The sequence below is a fragment of the Onychostoma macrolepis genome, chromosome 17 (assembly GCF_012432095.1).
Source record: "Onychostoma macrolepis isolate SWU-2019 chromosome 17, ASM1243209v1, whole genome shotgun sequence".
Lineage (NCBI taxonomy): Eukaryota > Metazoa > Chordata > Actinopteri > Cypriniformes > Cyprinidae > Onychostoma > Onychostoma macrolepis.
In genome coordinates this window covers 17,268,148-17,278,250 of record NC_081171.1, presented here as the reverse complement: position 1 = coordinate 17,278,250, position 10,103 = coordinate 17,268,148, and the positions used below count along the sequence as shown (strand labels likewise).

Genomic DNA, 10,103 nt, shown 5'->3' with positions numbered 1-10,103 from the left:
ACAGCTTTCTCACAATTAGCATATATATATGGACATAAACATCCACAAAGATGCACAAATGATCTATAGACGAATCCTATACACATGCACAACCAACTCAACAACAAATGAGAATTTTTTTACTCTATCAGGTAGGTGTTTTTGACTATTCTTGTTTGTTTTGCAAATTTTATGTGCATAATTTATATAATTTAATTGTATACAACAGTAAGTTCCTGTTTTTGAATTTGATTGGTTGAGCGGCATTCCAAGAACTCTGATATTTAAAAACGCACTTGACTTTGTGCATTCCAGACAGACTGTCATCAGAGGGGTTTCTGACCCTTTTTTTAGGTCATCATTATGTCAGTAGCTATATTTATGAGTGAGTCATTGGAATCGTTCATTAAAACAATTAGTTCTAAACACTGATTCATTCATGAAACAGTGCAGCTGCGTTGCTCTAAGACGGGCGACAGTTGATTTCTGCTTTGACTTGGTTTGGAAGTGTTGTAATTTATTATTTAAAACCAGTATAAGTTACTCAGTATTAATTTTGCGTTTACTGAAATGTGCATTATTACACTTGAAATCATGCTGTTGATCTGAATATCAGAACTGTGATTTCTTGCTACCATGTGCCTGTGGTAGATTTATATTGGCTGGTGTGATTTATTTATTTTTTTATTTTTTTATTATTTTTTTTAAGCATTATCTTCACTTCACACTAACATTTGTTAGAAATGTTAGAAATAAAAACTTTATTAGGGACAAAGTTGTTGTAGTTTGTGTAAGTGTAAGTCAATTATTTTCATATACAACAAACAAATATTGAATTGGTGATTTGTTAGTTTTGAAAATTTTTAAGATTAAATACATAATTATGATGGATTTTTATATTTTAACACTGAAAATCTTAGTCTGGGAACAGTAAAAGTACAAATAAATCTATACCAAAAAAGCATTTTGACAAAAATCAAAGTTTCCAAGACAGTTTAAAATTTTACCAAAACAAAAATCCTATTGGAAATCCTGACTTTTAATGCACTTTTAATAAAATGCTTATTATTGAATCTTGTCCTGCAGCAGGATAAAATGACAAGTTAAAGTTATTAAAAGACATTAAGTTACAGTTAGGCTGCAACAACTGTGAGTCTGATAATAATAAGGTTATTTTTAAGTTGTGCATGTTACACTTCCAGGGACTCGTCAGATCATGTCACATGTCATTTCAGAAGGGGCGGGTTGTGATGTTGCTGTGACTCTGTGAGACTGACCCTTACCCCACCAGAGACGACCAGAATGTACACTTGCAACACGAGTCACCGTTTCCATTTACTTCAGAGAAGATGACATAAACATTCATACCAGATGACAGCGACTGCATGTGTGCTCTTAGTCAATTGTGTATCTAGAGAAAGTGATTAAAATGTGTCACATTTGAATGGCTGAAAATGAAAAGTGGCTAGCACAAATATGCTGTGTTCAATGTTAAATACCTCATCCCATATACCATAATACAAGTATGATGGGTAATATTTCAGCTCAGCTCAAAGATTGAGTGTACTCAGTAACCTATCATGGATTCATTTCCAAATGATTTATGATTGAAAGCTATGGTACAGGTGACACCGATGAATTTAACTGCAAGCTGCAGTCATGTTTGTGGATGGTTGTAACCCCAGGATCTACAGAAGCATGACACATGCTGTGGCTGTAAACATTTTGAGTGACACATTGATCCCTTATTAACAGAATGATGAGTGGTACATGCTGTTAACTGTTACATAACATGCCTTGAGTACATGCCTAGCAGGTAATTAATGCTCCCATCCTGCCCTACAGAGCATGAGAATGACGCAGAGAATATGCGTTGTCATAGAAACTGAATTTATAAAAATATTACTGTTAATAAATTCATTTTAGGCACGAAGAACTGACATTTGTGAACTGCAAAGTAAATTTGCAAGCATTATTTTGAAAACACTTGGAACGACCAGTTTACTCTTACAATGCAACCGGAAACCGTGAGGTTAATGCCTCTGCTGGTCATATTTAATAAACAAGGCAACTCATAAAATCTATTATCGTAAATAGCCTATTATGAAGAACACTTTTGATTTCTGAGCCAATTAAATAATATCCTTCAGCTCTAAAAAAAAAATTATAAATTTCCTTTTTAGAAAAAACTTTTTAGCATCTCTACCACCATTACACTTTTTTTAAATTGTTAAAAAACCTTTTCTATAATTACGGTGTAATATAACAGACCAAAAATCGCAACACTACCCAATTTAGCTAACAGTTATTTCTATCTACAAGAAAACAATCAGTATTAATGGAATATTAGTGTAATTAAGGCAGAGATTAGAATAAATGAATAACAGTCTCCTTACAGCACTGATACTAAAAGTTAATTTTCAAATATGTCTTTAATATGTACTGAGAAAAATAGGTTTTCTTTAATAAAATGTATAGCGGATAGATTTTTTATTTATAAAATGCGATTGTTCTGCCCTCTAGTGTTCATACAGTGGTACAGCGGTAAAAGCTTTAGGAACAGCAAAGCAATGATGAGCGGAAACTGTAGAGATTTGAAATGCATGACATAAGTACTTTAATGACATTACGCCCTCATCCACACTCATCACAGAACACGCCAAACACAGCTACAAAAATACTCTTTTCTACAAAATACTTCGATCTGTTCTTTTAAAGCTTCATAACTGTGCATTAAGCTTACTTTAAAAGACCCGGCTGTGACAGAAAAAACTATTAAAACACCAAACAATAAAACACAGAAAGATAAAAACAGAAAGGTCACGCTAAATAAATACATTTTAAACAAAGATGTGAGTAAATCCGGTTTTGATGGTGCATCCATATGCAATTTAATAATCTTATACTTTTCCTGTATGATCTTAAAAAGAGAGAGAGAGAGAAAAAAAAACAACAACAGCAAGCAAGCAAGCAGTAAATTTACAGCACATCCTGTGCATTATATACAGAGATAATGTTATATACAGACAGGACAGTTGCGATTGAGTCTTCAGGTTTTGAGAGTCATATGTGTTTTCCTGTGAGGAAAAAGAGAGGCTGGTCCTCTTTGACGTTGGCGGTCTGAAACTCATCGCTGAGACGAAACCTCCACTCCTCCTCCAGTTCCAGCCGAACTACAGTCTGACGTAGAGAGCTGCGGTTAGGACAGATCACACACAGAGTCGCTCCTGGAGCAAAAAAAGAGCAAATACTTTTAACAGAGGATAATTTTCTAGAGTTTTCATGTGTTAAATGGACAGACAGATAGATGGATATATTATTTATCTCCCTGGTCTTTACCTTTCAGGAACTGGAACTTTTTAAGGAATCCAGGAGTCACAAAGGAATCACAGAAGTATAAGAGGAGGCCACTGAAGAGCAGACCAGTAGTGCTGAAGTTAATGGAGTGAGGTCTGGAGCTGACAAAACAAACAGTCACCTGGGAACAGACAACAAAACAAAAACAAAAAAACTATTTAGAATCATGTGAAACTACGGCGGATAGGTCACACAGTAGCAATACAACAGGTACACTTTAAGGTTCCTTTAAGTACCATAGTATTACCATCCGGTTCCACCAATGAAGGGCTGTAAGATTTGGGGAAAAAATTAAATAAGTATATCTCAATAATTTAAATAAATAGTGACTGTTGATTTCAAATGCAATTTTAAAAAGAAGAAAAAAAGTAAATAAATAGTAAAAATAAATAAAATAATAATAATAATAATAAACAAATAACAAGTGTGTCTTGCTTGTTTGTAGGGCTGCACAATTGAGCCCAAAATCAATATCACTCTAAAATAATAATAATAACACAAAATAAAAATGGTAAATAAAATAAATTTTTTACTATTTTAATGTTTCACAGTAAAAAAACAAACAAACAAAGTCGAAATGTAATAATTTTATTTTACAATACAACAACAAAAAATATAGTCTTAATTCTTCATTTTCAAACATTAAACCAACAAGCTTTTATTTTGGAAGAAAACTGCTTAAACAGCTTCACTTTTGTTGACAACAGAGAGTTTATATGCAACGTTGCTTTCCCAAATGCACATTACAGGCCATCCATACCAGCACATGCACAGATGCAGATTCGTGATTCTCATGCAATGCATCTATTTAATTAAATTGCAGCGTTTGCGATTTGGTAATTGCACAGTTATATTGAGATTTCAGCTTTATTTCAATTAATTGTCGCATCAGTCTACTATGGAATTTTTTAAGGTACTAAAAGTCTGTTGAAGTACCTCTGGGCCGAGGTTCAGGTAGCAGTCGACAGAGAGGACTGGGTGGCTGTAGTTTTGGGCGCTAAGGGGGAAGAGGCGATGGCTGGTGTGCTGGAGGTATTTCTCCAGCAGTAGCTGAGCTGGTGTGGCCAGGAACAGGTGCTTGCTGTCTGGAGCACAGATGTACTGAGTTGGCTGGATTGTGGTGGGGACATCGGTCATCTGTGGAGAATTCAGAAGAACCATTGTTTTTGTAGTTGCATGGAATATGATTGTTATTCTAGATCTACAGAGTAAAACATCAATACAGTTTTGGACGTTGGTTAGAAACTTGCCTTAGTCTTGATGATGAAGGTCCCATATCCACCGATGGCGATCTGCTTCTTCATCACGCTAAAGTTGTTAAACCTGCAGATGAGGAGGCCTGCACTTTGGGCACGCAGGTTGAAGTCCACATCATCACATGTGAATCTATTGTGGATAGAGTGAGATGTGAATATTTGGACAATAATGGAGAAAAAAACAATCAAAGTAGCTGGACTTTCTAGAAACTTACCGGTTCTGGTTGTACTGCACATTCTGTGTTAGGTCCACGTTAAGTAGCAGGAAGTCATGTAGGTGTCCACGCGAGAAGGGTTCTTTTTGCCGTCCGACCGCACCTCCACGACTGGACCACTTCCTCATCCCGCATAAGCCATATTGAGAAATATCTGGAGAAGACTCCATGTGCTGAAGAACCTGTTTCAAGGACACATTTCTTTCTGTCCCTGTGGTACCGCTGAAAAACATCCAAATACACTACTTAAAACAGATGGCCAAAAGCAAACAGGGATGGACCAATATTAAAATTCCGTTCCTATGTTTCCTGACCAATGTCAGTCTTTTGTACTGGATACATTTTTTTCCAGTTTATTTTACATTTTGTAGTTAATTTAGTTTTTTTTAATGTATAAATAATCAGATTCATAATAATAGAAATTATACTCATAAGAGATTAATTTTTAATTCAAGTGTCAATGCACCTTTTTAGACTGGCACTTTTTTAGATGTCGTGAAAAACTGTAGTTAATAATAATAATAATAATAATAATACTACTCACAAAAAGTAATTTTTAGCTAAAAAAAAAAAAAGTAAAAAAAAAATTCATAAAATAAATATGAAATATTTATGTAAATAAATTAAAATCACAAAATTAAGCACCTTTTTGGATCAACGTCAACACTGTTCCACATAACACAAGAATCGTCTGCGAGGATGATGAAGGGCCAGACATCTTGTGGCCGACTGCCATGCTCCACTCTCCGGCTCCGCTCTAACTCCAGGTTATGATAAGACAGCTCTTTAATCAGAAAATGAGCTGCTCCTGAGTAAGTGGGAGAGAAGAAATTTATTAAAGACCTCACTGACATCAACATCAATAGATCAATATGATAATCTCCTGATGGTTACCTATTCCAGCTCCATTGAAGATAGTGGGTAGGACAAGCATTATATGGTTGGGCCAGTATTTCTTGTAGACGGCCATCTCGTACTCTTTAATCACTAGAATGTGCAGGTGGGTGGCTCCTTCCATGGCATGATACAGATTAAACAAGCCGTGCTCATGGCGACCAGTGGTGGGTGTGAATATTGGGCTTTTTATGGCATCGGGATTCTGCAAACATCAGTTGTCAAGCTTAGTTAAATAAACCCTTTCAGAAGATAGTAGCTGTATATTGAAACTATTAAGTGAACATATAATTGCACTCATGGCACATTTGGCCTCTACTAGTTGACTGCTGGTTTGTACCCAATCGGAAGTGAGGGGCAGTCTCATGCTCTCCAACTGGCCTCCTGATTGGCTGAAGGAGAAGTGATGCTCCTTGGATTTGGGAATGATGAAGTAGAGCTGGATTTCCTCTCCCAGTAGAAGGTGAGAGAAGGTAAAGGCATGCAGGGTGGACTCGTACAGCTGCAAACAGATAATCAACGACCCAAAATACAGTCAGATCCAAACACACACATAATAATATAGATTAGTCTATGGATCAGAATCTTAGTGCTACTATTGACCAGTCAGATTCAAGTATTCAAGAGCGCTGTGTAATAAACTGTATTAGGGCTCACCTGATACTGTGGATTGAAACCCATATACTGGTGACACTGCTCACAATGATGGTATGTGTTGTAAGCTGCATATTTAGAGAGTTTTATCCGTGCCGTTCGCCTGTGTAGATACACATCTTCCTGCCTTCTGGAGTTTCCATCTAATGCAGCAAAGAAAAAACAAACAATTTCAATGATACTGACCTATTAAAATAGCCAGAACTATTATAGCAAGGCTCAACTAAACCATATGTGATAATCTTGATGGTCTAACCATTTGAATTTGGAGTGAAGTCTGGTGAGTAGACAGTGCTGATGTCCTCGTATTTAGGATCATGGATGGTGTAATCAAAGGGCATCCCTCGTACAGTGTCTGTATTGGGCCACAATGCAATGGGCTGATGATATCGCACCAAATCTTTCTCGCAATCTGGAGAAAAAAAAGTATTAATCATTTCACTGATACAGCACTAGTGTAGCATGCTTCCTGAACAAATGAATCTTATGAATCTGTTCTTTTTAGAGAACAAAAAACATCCAGCACAACCAATGTAGTCCGATTCACAAATGAATTATTCTTATGAGTCGGCTCTTTTCAGTGAATCAAGACTGTACAGTGCAATCAAATTGATTCCCAAACTAATAACGTGACTCCTAAAGGGCTGAACACTACATTTTTTGCTCCATTAGCTTCCATTCCACGTATGCAAATGTGCGAAGGAAAAGGGAAGACGGGAAATGCAAGCTCATGCGAATTTCGCTGAATTCCAAAGTTCAAGTTTGATAAACTCTGACCTGTGAATTTGTATCACGTGAAGACATGTCACCAACAGAAGATCGATACGTGCAGTAAATTTAATGGACTGAATATTTTTACATTTTATATATCGGCTCAAACTTTAGTTTGTGGACCAATTGTCATTATTAACTACAACTTTTGGCTCAATAAATTCCTAACCTGCTGCTTATTAATAGTAAGGTCATGCAGAATAAGGCATTAATATGTGCTTTATGAGTACTAATTAACAGCCAATGTGCTAGTAATAGGCATACTATAAGCAACTAGTTAGCAGTGAGAATTGGTGCCTTAACTAAAGTGTTAACATATGACATCATATTTACAACCTTTGTGGTATAATACTCACTGCAGTTGATGTCCTCCTCATCGTAGATGTCCACCTCCATCAGCCTGATCAGCATGCGAGACAGAATACCCAGAAACTGCAGATATGCCCCAGTCTTCCCCACCTGTACACACACAAACAAACTCCATTTTAACCCACCAGCCAAATACTGACAGTGGCATCCAGTGTTTCAGACGCTCGTTTACCTGTGGTGGCCCACTTAGCAGCAGCTTTCGTGGGTGGAAGTTATCGGTGCGTCCTTCAGCTCGGTTACAGCTGTCCATGTGGTGGGGTTTGGGGACCGTCCACTGGCGATAGTACAGCGACTGCTCGGTGCAGGTCATCATTTTGCTGAGGAGGGGTCTAAAGGAGCTGACCCACTCTACTGAAGAGTGAGGGAGGAAGGAAGTGGACTTGGGCAGGCCACTGGAATCCACTGTGGTGATGAGGTCGTAGACGGCTTTAGGGAGCAGCACCACAGGTGGGCGGCTGAGATTGCGTGCCCAGGAGCAGCTCTGCCGCAGAGGAGAGGCCCGTGTGGACGAAGAGCCAGATGAGGTGGATTTGGACTGCCGCCTCTGGTTGGGCTGCTTGTCTGGATCCAGAGGAGTCCAGTCAGACTGAGGGTGCTGAGAGCCAGCTGGGGAGGCCTGGTTACCCAGTTTAGGGAGATCGTTGTTTACTAGACCACCAGAGAGATAAGGTCAGTGCGGGAGAACTACGTAAGTGTGTAAGACCTTTGAATTCACCAGTTTCAGGAATCTTTCCGAAAACAAAGCTGTCCCAAATCCCAAAACAGACTGTTTAGGCAAATTTAGGCATTCCACTCAGGATATCACTTTTATTTAATCAGTTAAAATCAGAAAAAAAAAAATTAATCGTTTGAAATTGAAAGAATGATGTGACAACTTACATTTGCTCAAAGAATTACAAGCACATGTTTATCTGGGTGCAGGTTACATGGAGAAATATTATACAGTTCATTTACATATACTACAGGCAATGAAACAATACAAAGCTGGCTGAGAGTTATCCTTCATTTTATTTCAATTTTAAACAATTATGGATTTTGATATTTATTGATTCATTGTGGTTTGGATTTTTGGAAATGTCTCCGAAGGATGAAACAGTTCTACCTATGTGAACATGCAGTCATTGAGGAGGTTAATCTCCATTTCCTCTTACTTCCTTACATGAGGTGTTGGAGGATAATGAGGAGATGCTGGAGTCTCGGAAGTGAATCCTCTTCCTCCCAAAAGCTGTGTTAAAACACAGATGGCGTGAGGCTGAGCTGACTAATAGCTTGATAGTCTTTTTTTCTGACTAGCTGAAGGTTTGGGGCAGTTGTGGTGTGCCTTGACCATGTTAATGTCCGTCCCATTTAGTGTTTACATATACCCACTCATTTCCTATATAATTTAAAACAAAATGGTTTATTCTCAGTTTAGTAAATACTTCATGTTTTCTGGTTTTACAATACTGACCATCCACTACAACCTCCTCGTCCTCGTTGTCAGTGCTGAGTTTCTCAGGGTCACTCTCAGACAGGTCACAGCGTGCGTGCGGCCCGTGCTGGCCATCTTGTTTTGTCTTCAGCAGGTATGCGGCCAATCCCAGCTCCTGCTCGAGTGTGGTGCGCTGCAGAGACCAGCAGCTGATAACACGCAGGTCACAGTACTTCAGAGATCTGAGGACAGAGGAACAACACGGTAAATCTGAGTATAAACCAAAGCAAAGCTGTTGTTTTAAGATCTAGTCTTTTGCTAAGACTCTATTTGACCAAAGAATTTCCATGACTTTTCCATCTCTAATCATTTGTGATTATTAAATGAATGAATGATTCATTTGGATTCAGAATGATTCACTAATGAACCATTCATACTAATTTGTGAATCATTTTGAATAATCCATCAAAAAATTGAACATTAAAAAAATACTAAAGCTTGCAATTTCAAGCATGTTTTACTCTACACTATTGCTCTGCATAAGAGCAACATTGTATTTTATAAAAATTTATTATATAAAAAACATTTAAAGTTTAATTAATTTTCCAGGCTTGCATGTAAATATGCGTAGGTTAACAGTGGTACTGAAATAGGCCAAAAAAAACCTGCTAGACATTTTGAATGTAATAAAACTCTGTCAAATAATCTCTAAAATAAAATAAAATAAAACAGCACAAACTATTTGAGTTAAATTGCCCCAGATAATTTTTCTGAGGTCTTGCAGACCTGTATAATTTCCCAAAACCATTATTTGGACAAACTAATTTAATAGAAATGGGCCTTTTAAAGTTTGCTAATTTATATAAACGATTCATTAAACATTTCTAGGAAACTACTCTTAAGTAGTTTTAATAATATGAAATGCAATAAAAAAAAAAAAGTAGATAAGCGCTGGATGTTAATGTTGTCAAAAATTTAACAAGCATTCTGCATCAAGCTTATTCAAGTCAAAAACTTTACCTGGGTAAAGACTCTCCAAGTGGATCCATGCCGGTTAAGATGAGGATACAGGGTAAAGCCTCCAGCTCTAGATATGTCCGAGGAGCCCAGTCTGGGTCCAAGATCTTCAGCCATACCTGGAGACATATAAAAAGCACAAGGATCTACAATTTAGGGATATAAAGAAGAATATGGACA

At 37.3% G+C, this 10,103-nt stretch overlaps 1 protein-coding gene across 2 annotated transcripts in view; it reads right to left on the bottom strand.

Moving 5' to 3' along the window:
* Nucleotides 1–2,542: 2,542 nt before the first annotated feature.
* greb1 (growth regulating estrogen receptor binding 1) overlaps nucleotides 2,543–10,103 on the bottom strand; it is a 31,409-nt gene continuing 23,848 nt past the window's right edge. Inside the window, exons 18-31 of one of the 2 annotated variants that reach the window (XM_058749137.1) lie at nucleotides 9,927–10,042; nucleotides 8,946–9,148; nucleotides 7,668–8,143; nucleotides 7,483–7,585; nucleotides 6,612–6,767; nucleotides 6,359–6,498; nucleotides 6,042–6,203; nucleotides 5,702–5,906; nucleotides 5,453–5,615; nucleotides 4,808–5,029; nucleotides 4,587–4,722; nucleotides 4,273–4,473; nucleotides 3,319–3,457; nucleotides 2,543–3,206 (exon numbers count right to left, since the gene is read on the bottom strand). In XM_058749137.1, the coding sequence (XP_058605120.1) occupies nucleotides 3,043–3,206; nucleotides 3,319–3,457; nucleotides 4,273–4,473; nucleotides 4,587–4,722; nucleotides 4,808–5,029; nucleotides 5,453–5,615; nucleotides 5,702–5,906; nucleotides 6,042–6,203; nucleotides 6,359–6,498; nucleotides 6,612–6,767; nucleotides 7,483–7,585; nucleotides 7,668–8,143; nucleotides 8,946–9,148; nucleotides 9,927–10,042 (2,586 nt within the window). In that variant the 3' untranslated portion in view covers nucleotides 2,543–3,042. The remainder of the gene's footprint in view (nucleotides 3,207–3,318; nucleotides 3,458–4,272; nucleotides 4,474–4,586; nucleotides 4,723–4,807; nucleotides 5,030–5,452; nucleotides 5,616–5,701; nucleotides 5,907–6,041; nucleotides 6,204–6,358; nucleotides 6,499–6,611; nucleotides 6,768–7,482; nucleotides 7,586–7,667; nucleotides 8,144–8,945; nucleotides 9,149–9,926; nucleotides 10,043–10,103) is intronic. The other variant, XM_058749138.1, reaches the window with a different exon arrangement.